Source organism: Falco peregrinus, chromosome 8 (genome assembly GCF_023634155.1).
Source record: "Falco peregrinus isolate bFalPer1 chromosome 8, bFalPer1.pri, whole genome shotgun sequence".
In the NCBI taxonomy this organism is placed as follows: domain Eukaryota; kingdom Metazoa; phylum Chordata; class Aves; order Falconiformes; family Falconidae; genus Falco; species Falco peregrinus.
The window spans coordinates 38,988,941-39,005,229 of NC_073728.1; the positions used below are offsets into that span (position 1 = coordinate 38,988,941).

Genomic DNA, 16,289 nt, shown 5'->3' on the forward strand with positions numbered 1-16,289 from the left:
TAATCACAGCCCAAATCTCTTTAAAAGTGACTTTGTGTTAGGTTTCTGCTTTTTGGGGCAGACTTTCATGACTTTCCTGCTTTCCCAGTGCCACACTGTGTCACTTTTTGCCCCCAGTGAGCTGGGAGGCGAACTCCCCATGGAGCCAGTGGTGTTCAGACTCAGCTGATCAGTTTTCTGGAGACAGGCACACTGTGGAGCACATCAGCGTCACAAGACAACTGTATTTTAGTGATGACAGCCTTTGGAGCTTGCAGACAGTGCGCTCTGTGGACATAGCTGTAAAACTTCTTTAACCATCTCAACTGCCTTGGGAATCCAGGAGAAAATAGTTTTTAATTAAGTCGTCTTAGCAACAGGAGGTCACCAGACTTTCTGTAGGGGCAGTCTCTTATTGGATGTACCTTATCTCATGTAAGATTAAACCACTCAAGGATAAACTTATTTAATATCACTGGGTTTTGGCAAACCAGCTAACTATTTATATTTGATGTTTCAACTCTCTGGAGAGGTTCCTGGCTCACAACAGGCTGTACATCATCTGTTGCTGTACGTTTGGCAGTGGAAATTTTTCTGGAGGTCAGGGAGTAATTTATACTGCTGGAAAGTGATGGTAAAGTCTCCCCTGAGAGAGCAGAGCAGGTGTGAGAGCTAGTGCAGGTCCCATGGGATATAAAAAGGGAATGTACTCACACAGCAGCACCTGGCAACAAAATCGGTCCTGAACACAGTACAAAACAAGACTGACTTCTGACATGGATGTAAAACACCTCGGAAAAAAGAAATGGGGGCAGTCAGCTGCGTGGGGAAATGGGTCTGTGTCTTAGCTCCGTGCAGCTCTGAAAGCAACACCTTCATGGCGTCTTCCAGCACTTTGCTGACCACAAATAATTAAAAGACTATGCTGAAATATTTGAAAGGAAACATAGGTTATTAACAGGACGACGCCACCCACTGCTCTATACTTGCTCCCACTCTGGGTGGCAGCAAAGCTTTCATTCAGCAGTCGATGGCTACCTGCCTACAGTGCTTCTTCCCCAAAATCTGCTCTGTGGTGTCTGAAACGTGTCTGAGAGAGAAACGTTTCTTCTCTACCATAAATGTGACCAACCTGGGGAAAGTCTATCACTTTACTGCCTCTGTAAAGATGCTCTCTGCACTGTGGGGCACAGGCTTGGGTGAGTGGGAGTGATGCAGCTTCACTGAAAGCTAGAAACCACGCCAAAGTGACTGAGAACCTGTGTTCTGGGGAAGAACAGTCACTGACAGCTTATTATATGGAGTCAAAACGGATTTCGTGTTTATGTTGTCTGAGGAGATAACCAGGACTTGGTGGAGAGAGCTTAAAATTTCTATAAGGCAGTGCAAATAATAGTATTAACTCAGGGATATGTGCTTTCGCATGGACACTGAACACTTTATGCAGTGACTGTACCATGTTAGTAAAGAGGAGAGCAATTTCTGACAGCAGCTCAGTACTCCAGCAGGCACAGAGAGATGTCAAAGGCCTGTCTCCACCTGCATGCCTGTTAGAGATGCCATAACGTAGAAGTGAATCACTTACTCCAGAGATTTTTCAAAAGAGGGGAAAACCCCCCAGGGATTCATGGAGTCATGATATGGTTTGGGTTGGAAGGGACATTAAAGACCATCTAGTTCCACCCCCTGCCCTGGGCAGGGACCCCCCCCCAGCCCAGGATGCTCCCAGCCCCATCCAGCCTGGCCTGGAGCACTGCCAGGGATGGGGCACCCACAGCTGCTCTGGGCAGCCTGGCCCACCGCCTCGCCGCCCTCACGGGGAGAGGTTCTTCCTGATCTCTGACCTGCATCTGCCCTCTCTGCGCTCAAAGCCACCCCCGTGCCCTGTCACACGTGCCCCTGTAAGAAGCCCCCCCCCAGCTTTCCTGCCGGCCCCTTCAGGCGCTGGGAGCTGCTCTAAGGCCCCCCCGGAGCCTGCTCTTCTCCAGGCTGAACAGCCCCAGCTCTCCCAGCCTGCCAGCCTCTTTGTGGTTAAAGCATGTAGGACTGGGATCCAGGTAGATTCATGACCTAAAATGTCATTAGTGTATTTGAAAATAAAAAGTAATTCAGCCTGAAGAACTGCTTGAGTACCCGTAAGGCTTGAAGAGCACGAGCCAGCCTGTTTGTACTTCCCTACTGTCAGATACACTCAGCTCAATGTCTCCTTACGGATTTTGCCCCCCGGTTAAGTGATGTTTATATGTTTATACAAACCCACTATGTAACATACTGTTACACTGCACTTAAACATCTGCACATGGCAAATATTTACTTGAACAGCTATGAAATCAGGGTTTCATGACAAGTTTTCAGTCTCAATGCTGGTAAGAGATATTCCTGTATCCTGCTGCTTCTTTTAGTCACAGGGCTTCTGGTTACCAAAAAAGCCCAATATGTTGGATCTTCAAAAGCAATTGGCTCCTTTCCTCTTTTCCTAGGTCAGAGCTGATGTTAGGAGCATCTTTTGGGTTAGAGGAGAACAAAAATACCCGGCTGCTGACCCTGAGTCGTTAGCATCTATGCAATGAGTATGGGTTTAATATTTCTGTTTGGTGGCATCCAACCAGTCCCTGTCCCCAGGCTGACTAGCTTTCAGGACAGTAAGTACAAGGACTTCAAGACCATATTTCCCTCAAGAGCTGCTGGACATGATGAAACCAGGCTTGTCTTATACATGACGTGTTATCACAGAAAGGCTGGATATCTGTTAAAATGTACATTAAAAGAGGATAAGCCCAAGAAGTCATGTTCATAGCAAAACTGCAAGGCTCCCCTTCCTCGTGATGAAGGCTGTGGAATGACCCCATGCTCCTGAAGAGAAAATTGGTTGAGGAGAGCTGACAAGCAAGAAAGTCGGAAGAGGAAAACACAAGGTGGAAATGTCATTTGAGAAGAGTTAAAAAATAACTTATCAGCCAATATACCAGAAAAGTGTCCTACACAGATGGTCTTAATAATTCTTTCAATGTACCATTGAAATAAAATCCTGCAGTGTAGTGCCCTGTCAGGGCTTGGCTAGAGATTTGAGCTGTGAGCTCAGGAGGTCTGGAAAATGTCCTAGGATTCTTGAGGTCAATCATTTATGAATTAAGTTACTGATTTCCTTTTACATTTTTTAAGCCAATTTCCTAAGTTCTCTACGTATGTTAAGATTTCTCCCAGAGCGAAAGCTCTGCACATAGACAGCTTCATTAAGTCATTAAATATTAAATGAACTAAATTAAGCTTGAAAAATTACCTCAGGCTATTTTTCCATCTTAGGTCTCTCAGATAAATCAAAATTACTACGTATTATGCAAGAAGCTCATCAGCAGGCTGAAGAGGATGTAATAGTTTTCCTTGTTTCATACTTTTGAGCTTGCTCTGGAGGATGGAGGGGGCTGAGTCATTTTATTCTTCTACAAGCAAAGAAATGGCTGACTTTTAGGAGACTCTACCTTTCAACTACAATTTTCATTTCATAAGTTATATTGTACTTTCCACTGACTCTATGCTGTATGTAAAGTGTTTTAATCTCTTGAGTCCCAGTAGGAAGAGCTTCAAGATCCTTCATCTTAATTTCTTTTCCTGCCTCTCTTTCGAAATGTCCCAGCTTTGCTGGTGTGAAGCTGTCATTTCTCTCCTTCTCTCCAAATGTCACTGTCCATGCTGAGTTGTTACCTGCTGGTTATCAGCAGCTACCCAGACAGTTTGCAGAAATGACTTTTAGATGTTAGAATAAAACGGAAGAGGCAGGGGAGAGCACACGTCCTCTTCTTCGCCCAGAGCAGATGGAGAGTCGTTTTCCCCGTAGTCTGGGGAAGCGACATTCCCACGCAGTCTTTGTTCTGCGTGGCTTGTGCAGGGAGAGCTGTTTCAGTTTGTTTTACTTTTTCCCTGCAATCTGTGTGGCTAAACATTTGCTGTTTGTGTGACTCAAGTGCCAGACACCTCCCCAGGGAAAGCAAACCAGCACGACCCATCTTGCGGATAACTTGAACAAAATAGTACAAGTGGGTGTTTCCGAGACGACGCAGTAAACCTGCCAGCACTGAACCCGGATTTTCAGGCTATGCTGCCTTAGTAAGTTTAATAGTTCCCAGTAGGATTTACCAACCAATTTCAAAGCTTTGGGGAGCAGTTAAAGCAGTTCAGGAAGATGACCCATGGGTGGAAGGTCAGGGGGCACCCTGTCTGAGGGCTACAAGCTCATGGTGCGAGTGCAAACTGGGCTGTTCTGGCCGGCATCAGTGCCCAGGAAAGTCTGTGTGTGTTGACGTTACGTAGGTATGGCTGTGGACTCTCATCATACTACCACGACAGCAAGGGCATACAACCTGCTGGTGTCCTAAAGACTCTTCTCCTACCTCCCATCTACTGTATTTTCCTAATTTTTCATCTTTTGCTTGAAAACATGTTTGTTTTTTGTTGTTGTTGGTTTTTGGGTTTTTTTTGTTTTTTTTTTTAATATATGCACCTACCATGTTTTGGTTTATTTGTTTTAATCTTGTTAACGTACTGCCAGACACATTCATTCTGCAAGACTGTCAGCGTATCGTATCACTCCTGGTTTCCATTGCAACCAATGCATGTCATAGTTGTTCTTCAAAAATATTGTGGGATGTATGTACGATGGGATACCTGTAAAGGTTTAAATCCAGTCAACTGAAGTTTTGAAGTTAATGCCTTAAAATCCGACGGAGACCTCATTCACTGGCAGATTGGCTCTAGCTTGCTGTAGCTTATTTCTCTGAACCAAGGCCATTTTATCTGTGAATGAAAGCATTCCCATGGGCATGCAGTGTGCTGGGCATGCAGTGTGCTCCGACCTCTCCCTACTTGCTTTATCATTTCAGATTTGTCTTAGCTCGCTTCTGTGTGCCCCTGTGAAAAGAAGCCATGGAGGGTGTGAAGGCTAGGCTGTTACTGAACTTTGGCCCCAATGTTTAGATCATGCAAATACTATGGTAGTGAGTTTTCTTCCCATTCTTTTTGAGCAACTCCCCAAGCTGATAACTTCTTTAACACCTCTGTTAGAATTAGCGTGTCACATAATCTTAAAATGCTGCTTCACTCAAACTGTTATCTGGTTTATACAAAAGATTAAATATACCAAGCTACTGTTTAAATAATTTAGCTCAGGCTCCCTTCGTGTAAGAAACAGCAAGAGATTCTTTAACACCCCCATTCGTTTTATTATTGGACGCTGATTTTTCTGAAGCCTGTGCTCTTGCTCTCATTCCTACCATGCTGCTTGCAAGCAGGCTGCTTGTGTTTTAAAAGGAAAATGCAAAATAGCGTTTAATTTGTAGTCCGGGCGCAAAAGGCAGTTTTTATTTCTCTGCGCTTAAATAAACAGCAAAGCTTGGAAGAACCTTTTCGTTTAAAAAGGCTGCCATCCAGTGGTTATCCTGTGTGTAAAACTGCTGCTTTTTGATCTGCACACCTGTGGTGCTGCAATTTTTTTCCTACCAGCAGCACCACCTCAGTGCCCTTTGCAAATTGTGGCTCTGACAAATGCAACGCTTTTCACAGAGCAATGACAGAACGCTTTTGTAACTTTTCAAGGACAAGTCCCCAAGTCCTTAGAGATCAATGTGTTGCATCGGGTGCTCTCTCACCCTTTGGATTCCCAGAGAGCAGGATCCTCACAGTTTAAATATCAGGGAGACCTTAAGTAGAAGAATATAGTGGAATACAATTGTTCATGAGTAGCTGGCATCATTATGTACTTTACTATTTTGTCTGTGCCTAGAGCTTGTCATGCCATACAAGTTTTAAATTATGCATTTGCTCTGAATACTTCTTTAAAGTGATTTGACTTTACTGCATGGGAAAAAACCTTAGGAATCCAAACCATATCCAAACGTCCTTGAAGACAAGCCCACAAAATAATTCATGATTTTTACATGTATCTGTGGCATAGAAAATGTGTTTCTCGTAATAGCTCAAAACAGATGGGACTTGATAGCATGCTTATAGAGAAAGCGAGTAAAGCTCTAAAGATGCTTTTTCAAAATAATTTTATAGAGATTATTATCTTGATAAGTGGTATATTAATTACCTCTTTCCTGCAGGGTTGCTTTGTTGGATTTGACCTGGCTCACGCTGTTGGGAACGTAGAGCTTCATTTGCATGACTGGGGAGTAGATTTTGCGTGCTGGTGTTCCTACAAGGTACGATAAATTCATTGTTTGAGACTATTTTCCATAATGTTGCTTATACGATGGGTCAGCAAACAGGTCAGGTGAATAAGAACTGCACCTGAACTGTCAGTCAAGACATGGCTGAATCTTTGAACCAGCCACAACAAGGAGATGGACGCTGACTTTGGTGGTGGCTTTGTTACCAGAGGTTCCAAAAGATAATAGCGGCACTGACCTGTAAGGTCTTGCGGATGTGAGACGGATGCTAGTGGCAGTTAAACACCTGCTCTGAAGCACGCTCTGCTCTGTGGTCACAGTATCAGAGGCTCTTCTCTTATTTCCCATACCAAGAAGGGCTTGTGGCTATAGGATTTTCTTAAGTGTTCCCTAAATAAGAGAATATTGTTACCTAAACGTAAATAATTCCAAATCATAGAACAAGGTATCTTTAATTCCTTTGACTTTGCTTGAGATGAAGAATCGATAGCTGTAGTCAGATGAATTGTTTGAAGACTTTGCTGTGTGTGTTATGATATGGGGCTGTTTTCAGCCATACTTCAATTTTCTAGCCTTTTGTCTGTTAGTCTTCAAATATCGTCTGTAAGGTGAGAAAGGTATTTTTAGAACTAATCTGAAGAAATATATCTGCTTTTACATACATCAGCACTTTGAGACAAATTCTAAGATCTCTAGTCAGAAACCACTAGAAATGTTAATGCTGGTCTGTTTTATAGAGTGGGGTGAGAGGAGGGGAGCTATACTTTGCAGATAATGAGCACGACGTGTACATGTTGATTTACTCTTTGCAGTATTTAAATTCTGGAGCAGGAGGCCTTGCTGGTGCCTACATTCATGAGAAGCATTCCCAGACTATTAAACCTACGTAAGTATATTTCAATACCCAAATAAAAGATGCTGTGAGGTTTAAATGGGAAAATATCTTCCCTTTGAGCTGAGATCTGGAAGTGAGAAATGTATGGATTCCTGGTCATAGACTATAGATATGTGTACCTATGTATGTATAGATGCAGAAGAAATTCCCTGCTTCAAAAACCCCTCATTGGGCTGATAACTATTACTGACTTACTGCACCAATGAAAAGGGTAGTACAAGTTTAGATAAATTGGTTATCTGGCTTTGTTACCTCAGATGAGTTCTTTTATGTTAATTTTAGTAAATTTTGAAATTGTTAATGTACATGCTCACATCTTAAATGTGTTTCCTCCTTAAAGTCTGCTATCAGTTCTAAACTAAATATAATCATAAAAGAGAATGCTTATAATATTAAAACCAAGTAACTTAAATCATGCCTATGAGAGTGTTTAATGTAAAGAGAATATTTAACATCTTCCTTTAAAAATGGATGTTTTTAAATCATTGAAGTCTTTGGCTGGTGAACTAAATCAAAGACAATTTCAACTCTGTGTCTAATAGGTCTTTAATACTGGTATGTTTTCATTAAAATTATATCCACTGGTAAAGCTAGGAAGTATTACATGGAGATCTGGGTTCTCAAAGACTGTATAATCCATGAAAAGCTGTGCTACCAACTGAGGTTAGCTGCATTAAAAATAACCACAAACAAACACCACAAACCAACAAACCTGTTATGTAAAATGTTATACAAGTGTACTCTATGTATATATATTAAGAACAGTAGGATTAATACTTCTAATGCAATGACAAATGTAAGGATTTCTAGATTTCTTTCTGGCTAAAATGCTTGGAGAAATTGCTGGCACTTTTATTTTAGCTTGAAGAAGACAAACTAAATCAGGTTTCAGAGAGAAATAATATTATAATAAGCAGCTTCACTGCACTATGTGCTGGTTTCAGACTGTCTAGACTCCCAGGAGATAACAAAATAATGCTGATAAGTTCTTCTCAGTCACCCATAACAGAAAACTCATTAGGGTGACATATGACCAGTTGTGGGCTGATTTGATCTTCACATGTGAACGCTGGCAAAATATTCCAACTATCCTAATATTTCTTCTGGGAAGTTTTTGGGGTTTTTTTGGGTTTTTTTCTTCCCTGTTAGCCAGGTGCAGGTGTTGCTCCCATGGCCACACCTCTGGATCCTGGTTGTGAGGAACCACAAAGATGTTGAAGACCAGTGAAAAAAATGTGGGTCAGCTAGAAACCACAGAATAGCAATAGGAAGAATGAATAAAATCTTAAGGACTTCGATTTTTTTTTTCCTCCTTGATGAAATTTTGAACCTTCTGTAAGGGTACTAGCTTGGTATTGGAGGTAACAGCTTAAATTAGTTTTTCCTGAACCAGCTGCTTCTTAAGTAGTCATTACCTTGTGCTCTGAATCTGGATAGTGGATGCCTTAAATACAATTATCTATATGATATAAACTTTTTCAGCTTGGGGCCCAATTAAGGATATGATTCCAAACTTCCTGCATAGACCTTTTGTATTACTTAATCGTAGTTATTTCATATTTCCTGAGATTTGATAGGCACTCATCAAATGGTTTGTAGTTAATATGCCCCAGTTGCATTACTTTTCTTCCTATTCCGCATCAACCAGCCATTTCAGGTCTCCAAATAAGACTGTGAGACAAAGGAGAATTTGTCCATGTCAAAGTATTCAATTTTATAGCTGATTTAAATGCAGAGCAATTTGCTGTATGTTGTACAATCAAATAGAGTGGAATTTAACTGCTCTGGAAGTTGCAGGTTTTATGTTGTAGCTGGGAAGTCTTTGGCTGTCATCTGAATCAAGGATGACACCCAGTGGCCAGACAACTTCATTCAAAACCAGGAGCACCAAACACTTGTTTCTTTGCATCCCAGCCCACACCTAAGCGGGTGATTAAATTCCAACCCTGCTGGTATCCTTTTGTCGCTTAAACTGTCTGCAATACTTTTTTTTTTTTTTTTTTTTTAGCTTGTGACCAATATTATGTGTGTCACTTTACCCGCCTATATAGATTCCTTTGATTTGTCTCATCCTTCATATTTTCCGCAAGCTATTGACAAAGTAGTTATTTTTATATCGAAATATGTTCTGACCATAATTCAGAGAGGCAGACCCAGAATGTTTGCCAAGTGCCTTTGCCTGTTACTGACTGAGGCTGGGGCACAAAGGACGTGGGCACTTACTGAAAATTAAACAGCTCAATGCAAAACTTTAATTTTAAACCCCAAGCCCAGCTACCGCCCATGGCCAAATCCATTGAGGTATTCTGTTTTAACTTGCCTTAGTTTCATGAGTGTGCTTTTTTCCATCCCCAGAGGCTTGCTAATAAGAGCAGTGCGTGCAAGCAGCCGCGCTCATTGTAGCTATGCCCAGTTTCAAAACCTGGGTCCACTCCAGCTGCTCCCTGCGGTGCTGCTCTACCCAGGGCCTGCTCCATGAACATCAAACCGCTGATGGGCTGCTGCTTCTTCCTTTAAAAATGCAACCTGAGAAAGAGTTATTAATTTGTTTAATAGCCTTACCACCAGTACCTGGGGCCATGCCAAAGCTGCTTTCTGCTTGGGATCTGCAGCCCGCAGCTGTGGCAGCCTAACTGCAAACCAGAACCAGCGTTAGTCAGTGATCCCTTGGCACAGCCCAGCAGACAAAAGGCAACACTAATCCCACTCCTCTTCTTTATGGATGTGCAAGCTTCCCGCAAGACTTTTAAAAGTTGTTATTCACTAACTCGGGAAGAACAAGGTTTCATCCTTAGGTCTGTTGGCTGGCCTTTAGAGGCTCAGCACAGTACAGGCTCGGATATCCCATTCTGGGTTTGTGTTGCTGCAAACACCATCCTGCACTCCCCAGCTTAGCTAGGGATGGTTCTCTAATTCACTGCAAGGGCCATGGGTCTCAAAGTTACATGTTGTAACCATCCTAATTAACACCTGTACCCGAGTAAGTTGGGTAGTCCTTTGCTGGTCTCCTATCTTTCTTCCTAGAGCAGTAAAACTGAATCAATCTGACATATATGGGTACAATATATCCCTATTCTCTCATGATCTCACCTCCTTTGAAGTCTCTTTTAACACTCAAATAGCTTTTTTAATACCTGCTCTATATATCACAATGCAATATATTCTTGGCTAATTGTGCTAGAGTGATTTCTTCATGGGAAGGTTTCAAATAAAAAAAAAAAAAGACTCGGACAGAGCAGAGCTATGAATTATTGCTGAAACTGTTTGGTCAGTGCAGGGCTCATTCTGTGCCACCAGGTTTCTACATAAGTGTGGTTATGAGGCGGAGGGGGGCTTTCCAAGACACTGAGAGCACTAAGGTGACCTACTAATATGACATTTTGCTTGACTAGCTTTTCAGGCTCCAGAAAAGTTTCTCCCTCCAGCCCTTTCTTTCTCCTTCTCCCCCTGTTTCTCAATTTCTCCATTTGCAAAAAGCAGGGTAACTAAAATGTGCCAAGCAAGTCAGCTGTAATGAAAGGTGAATGTTTGTGAGCACCTGGAGCAGAAGATACAGGAGAAGTTGAGTATTTGCAGCAGGGTATTTGCAGCTGTAAATGTGCAGTGAGTTGAGCTCTGCTGTCAGCTGGCATAAGGGATGGGAGGGGACAAACTCCCAGAGTCCTGAGATAGAGGAAGAAAAAAGTCCTAGTCAAATCCCTGTAAGAAAAAGTAAGGCACAATTTAAAAAGATGAAAGGGAAATAAATGTATGTAAAGCAGCCAGGAGAATAATAGATAAGCCTTGGTAGAGGATTAAATGAAAATTGTACACAGTCTGGCGTTTAAAATGAAAGGAATTATCAAGACTTAACTTTAGCATACACTAGCAGCAGGTAGAGTTTAAAAATAAAAAGTTTGTGTGATGTGAAGAAATGCTGTGTGTGCAGGAAGCAGCTGATGCCCAAAGAGCGTGTTGGCTTTTACTATAAGATTAAAAAAAAAAGTATCAAAGAACAAGAAACAAAAAAGTAACTATTTCATACTAGCTTTGAGAAACACAAGATATCTTCAGATGGTTTCTGTGCAGACAGAGGTGAGATCCCTTTCTCTTGGATCACTTTCCTTTTTGGTGTCGTTTCCAATGAAAATGCCAGAGCACAAATGGCTTCACGCTACTTCTTCACGGAGACCTACACAGCTTTTTGGTAAGTGAACTTCTACCCTGGCATGAGACAAACAAGCCCATACTATTCTAGCCCCATTCCCAGTTTTCCCAGGTGCTCTGGGTCTCTCTGGGTCTCCAGTGCAGACCCTCTCTGCCCAGTACATGTTCTGCAAGAGGCTGCTCAACCCCTTCCAGGCCTGGTAGCTCCAGCTGAGTGTTTCTTTAGTTATTTTCTTGATCTCTGAGAATATACCACGTTATTCTTTTTTTTAGAATTAGAGCCACACAGTCCCCAAGCTAAACAGCCAAAGCTTCTGTGAAGTGGCTGAAAATAATGTAGCTTTGGAACAACGTGAGTTGGGAGTGAAGGACAGTCATAAAGGATCGGGAAGGCTGTTTTATACCTACTGTATTGGAAAGAACTAAAGCTACTCTTGATTAAAATGCTCCTAGGAATAAAAAGCTAAGATGGTCCAGCTCTCACTGGCCTTTGGAGTCTATCAGCTCTGCATAACTCAGCACTACGGAAAGCTTTAGCAGCACAGAGCACCCTGAGCCGGCCAAGGAGAGGACCTGGAGAAGCAATGTAGAGGTTTCCAGCAGCTGTGCTGGATGCTGTGGTCACTGATGGTGCATGCTGCTGTTTCCAGAAGGGTCTGTAACTGGTCCTAGCAGACAAAAATTCTGGACTGATGTATGGATAAACTAGCTGTGGATCACACCACTTGTCCCTCAAGTGCAGAAAGTATCCTGCACTACCGGAGGAACAAACTGTTTCTTTGCCAAGGAGATGAGAGCAATTTAGATCCTTGAGCTAATTTAGAAACCAAAAGTTAAAACCTCCCTTGGGAAGAGACTCTTTAGGAATAAAGGCATCAGCTAATTAGGCTTAATTGCATTGTCTTGGGACAAGTGATTTATTAGGCCAATCTAGACCCATGATGGGCCTGCAGGGGTGTGTTCTCAGGCTCACCAACTGAATGGCAAATATCCAACAGCATTTTTAAACTTTGGAGTGAGTCTCTGGGAGACAAAATGAGAGAGGTTAATGTGCGCTCACATCATCTATTCCCATTCTCATTTCTTCAGCTCTGTACATCCTTTCATTTGACTCCCATGATTGTCTCCTTGTTCTCTGTCAAGCATTTTCTCTCCATCTTCCTTCACATCCTCCCTTGTTATTAAGCTGTACCTTCAACAAATCTTGCTGCTTTTCTCATTATAAATAATCTTCTCATTCTTTCCTCCCTGACAGTCTTCCCCTCTGTTTTGTCAGCTTTTTCCTGGCTAGGTTTGAAGGTGTTTGAGAGAGGGGCGGTATGCCTCCTTGTGAATTCACAGGACTGTGTAGGAGTAAATGTGCTGTACGTCAGGTCTGCATCACCTATAGGGCAGCTGGAGCAAGTGTGGAAGTAACGTGCTCTTCTCATGCTACTCGGGTACTTTTAGTTTGGAAAACTCAGACCTTAAAATGGAGCATGTAGAAATGCAGAGACATGGCCTCTGTGAAATTTCTGAAAAATATAAAGTAGCATTTTTGAAAAGCACAGTGCTGGGACTGATTCCTGCCTTTCATGCCTGCTATCAAGGCATCAGAATGTTGGGGTAACTAGAGATAAGCAAGATAACAAAAGTCCTTAGCTTCTATGGCTCATATCTTCTCCAAAATAGTATTTATAGCATAGGTGCGTTGGGCTGCAGGTATCCTGGGGGCAGATTTGAGGATTTTATGTGTATTTAAATCTTTGCCCAGCAACGTGCTCTTTCTTTTGTCCAGGACTCCACCAACAATATGAAGAAATAACATTTACAGCATGATGCTTGTCACAGCCTTTTAAAAAAATCATCACTATTTTAAGGCTGAGGCTGGTCAAAGTCTTGCAATAGGTCTTTAATGGTATTCATTCTTCAGTAATCACTTGCTAAACTGGTGACTTTACATATTAGATCTGAGCAGATCCAAGTTTCTCAGGTATCTCTCCTTCTGGACCACACTGATGGGACATACACCACTCAGTCTGCTCTGCCATGGCCCTTTCGCTCTCTCAGCCTGGGAAATGAGAGGGAGGTGGCCGCATTCCTGGTGGATGCTGTTTTCCACCTGCTGCCTCTAGCTTTTCTCATCACATGGTGTAAGATACGACTGCTTGAACACATGAAAGGAACCCAACAGGCTAAGCCTGATGGAAAGGTGAGTGTAGCCTGGGGGCAACTCTTGCATCCCTGCTAACTAGCAAGGAAGAGATCCTAGAGCTCTCCTCCGAGTCTGTATGGCTGCTGTGATTTTTTATTTTTCCTTCCCTGTTTCAAAGGATGTATATTGTTAGCTGCCTGCTCTTTGTGCCTCAGTTCTCCACTTTGAGACAGGTAGTTTTGAAAGCACTTTGCTGTGTCTTGATTTCTCCCAAGAAGAGAAGGCGGTGAGTTAGTTTTCTTCCTGTTGAATGAGCATCCAGAGATGCAGCACTCACTGTGGTGTCACACACCTCTAACTAAACAGACAACATTCTTTGCCTGCCTTTGTAATAAGTCACAAAGAGAGAAACATATCCCCTCTTATGCTTATCTCTTAATCTGTATGTTTCTGTATCCACCTCACGGAACCTCTGTCTCTTAGGGAATAAAAAGTTTATTTTTCAACAAAACACATCAAGAAAATCTTCTGCTATTTCTACTAAGAGCTCGCTTACCTCTATGCGGAAATGTGCTGGAACTAATGCAATTTTGCATTTGGGATTTCCTACTAGATGTTGACTTACTTCCACTATTTTATCATATTTCACTTTTTCTACTTCAGATTCCCACTTTTGGTACTTTCTATGAAGCTTTCCTCCTAAGATTCTCAATTAAAGCTGTAGACTACATATGTCATTTAAAAATGAGATTGGCTCATGCTTTTGTATTAGTTCATTAGCCCACAGTGGGGAATTGTTTAATTTTTCCTTCCCGAATGTGCTTCAAGATCATGGTATGCCTTGAAATTGCTCTAAGCTGAAAGTAACAGCAACAGCCATTATGCTTTTGTGTCATTAATACAGTTACATTTTTTTTTGTTTGTTTGGTTTTTTTGTTCCATTTATGCCCCCTGGAGTATATTCCTGTAATCGTCAGTTACCGGTTCAGATGGGGTCTCCTGCTCTGCATGTCTCCCAGAGCTACTCGTGTTCCTGTCCTGGCTGAATACCTCTCTGGCTTTAGCTGCAGCTCTGAGCTCAGGCGTGCGGCTCACATTGTGATTCATATCACAGCTGGCACCTGATTCAAACCATAAGCATTTTTAACAGTAATTGGAAGATCTTTGCCCAGGTTAAGGAAATAATTCAGCCTCTTTATTTCTTGCCAAGATGGTATTCTCTGTGTGTGTGTGCTCACTGGGGGGACTGTGTGGGGGTTTTCTTTTTTTTTTCTTTCTTTTTTTTTTTTTTTTTTTTGCTTGGTTTTCCATGTGTGCTAATTTCTTTCCACTTCTTTGTGGGGTTTCTGGTCCTCATACCCGCTCTTTCTCCTGGCTGAACCTTCATCCCTCCAGCACTCAGCCAGGAGAGGATAGTCTCACCAGGGCATACATCTATAGAGGGATGAAGCTGGGTTAATTAGCATTGATAATACACAGCTGTGGGCTGGCTTCAGGGGCGGCGGGTTGGCTGATGTAGATCAGGTGCAGCTGGGGCTGGTTCTTGTAAGGGGCTGGGCAGCCAAGGAAGAAAGAGCAGCCGAGAAAGAAAGATGAGTAAGGAGCAGGAAGAAGAGGAGAGAGGAAGAAGCAAGAGAAGAGAGAACACATGCCCTGCATGAGGCGGGATGAGGAGAAGGCAGCGGAGGGACTGCATGAAGAGTATGCTGGTATGAGGTTGTGAAAGACCTTGTTGCAGCTTGATAGTTTTGAGAGTGCTGTGACATACATATTCATATTTTTCTTTTTCCTTGGGCTCCCTTAGTCAAACATATTTTATCTTCACCATTGTTGTGGGCAAGCTAGATCATTTCTTTTGCCCCCACACCTGCTCCTTTCTTGGTAAGTCCAGCCAAGTGAGCCCACAGCCCGCTGTCCTTTACTTCTTGCCCATCTCCACACATCTTTGAGTCAGGTGCTTGTCAGAGATCTCCTTCATGACGTATGGTGCTTCTTCCCTTCCTTTAAGCCACCCTTCCTCTCACATCCCACTTGTGAAATATTTATTTTCACAGCTGTTTGTTGCTGACAGTAAATTCTTGCTATCACAGTCACTACTCCTTATTTGTCATTGGAGCTGTTGGCAGTCCTTGCTGGCGGTTGCTTCTTGCTGCCTTCTACTGTGTGGAAACTATAGGGCAGTTACAGCAGCATAGTGCTCCCTCGGATGTCTGAAGAGCAGTTTCCAGTGAGATGCTGGGAGGGGGACTGTATCCTTCTCTCTTCTCCTTCCTTCCAGTTTCTCAGCTGGCATGGCGTCAAATCAGGGACCTAATCACACTGGTGCAACTGTTTTGAGAGGCTTGTAGGTTCTTTCTGCCCCATGGCAGGAGAAACAGCACCTCAAAGTGAGGAATTATTATTAATTTCTTTAGTTGTGTAAAGTTCACTGAGCAAAAACTTATTAATTTTTTAACCTAATCTAGTTTTTCAGCATCCCTCTGTTTTCAATGACAGTTTTCTGACTTGTCTTTCTAGCAACGCATTGTAAGCAAGTGAGGAGTGGTTTGGTCAGTGTGGTGTTTTGGTGGTCAGTGTTGCAGATACAGTTAGTTTGTGATGTGAGAATAAGTCCATGTAAGTGTCCTTATCTGCTGGCTTCTCACCTGCTTCTGCACTGAGAAGAGCTTGGGGGCTCCTGAAACCAGTCTTGGACCTCATGTCAAACACTTGACCTCTTGTCAAACCCATTTTGGGGCCCAAAATACTGGTAGTTTGCGCTACTGAAAATCAGGGGAACTACAGCCCTGTAAAGTCCCTAAGTCACATTTCTTCCATGTTCTTTAGTGATGGATGACATTTCAACTTTTTGAGGAAAGACTCCCTAAAAGAGCTCTGAAAGATGCCCATTTCTGTTCTTTCATTATGATTTCATGTCTTAGACTTCAGCTCAATAAACTCCATTTGAGTAGTTTTCTTCTTGAGCATCACT

At 42.5% G+C, this 16,289-nt stretch overlaps 1 protein-coding gene across 4 annotated transcripts in view; it reads left to right on the top strand.

Moving 5' to 3' along the window:
• Positions 1-16,289, top strand: part of KYNU (kynureninase) — a 59,921-nt gene that overhangs the window by 28,143 nt on the left and 15,489 nt on the right. For all 4 annotated transcript variants that reach the window (XM_027793871.2, XM_027793873.2, XM_027793874.2 and 1 more), the window contains exons 9-10: positions 6,078-6,176; positions 6,956-7,029. In XM_027793871.2, the coding sequence (XP_027649672.1) occupies positions 6,078-6,176; positions 6,956-7,029 (173 nt within the window). The remainder of the gene's footprint in view (positions 1-6,077; positions 6,177-6,955; positions 7,030-16,289) is intronic.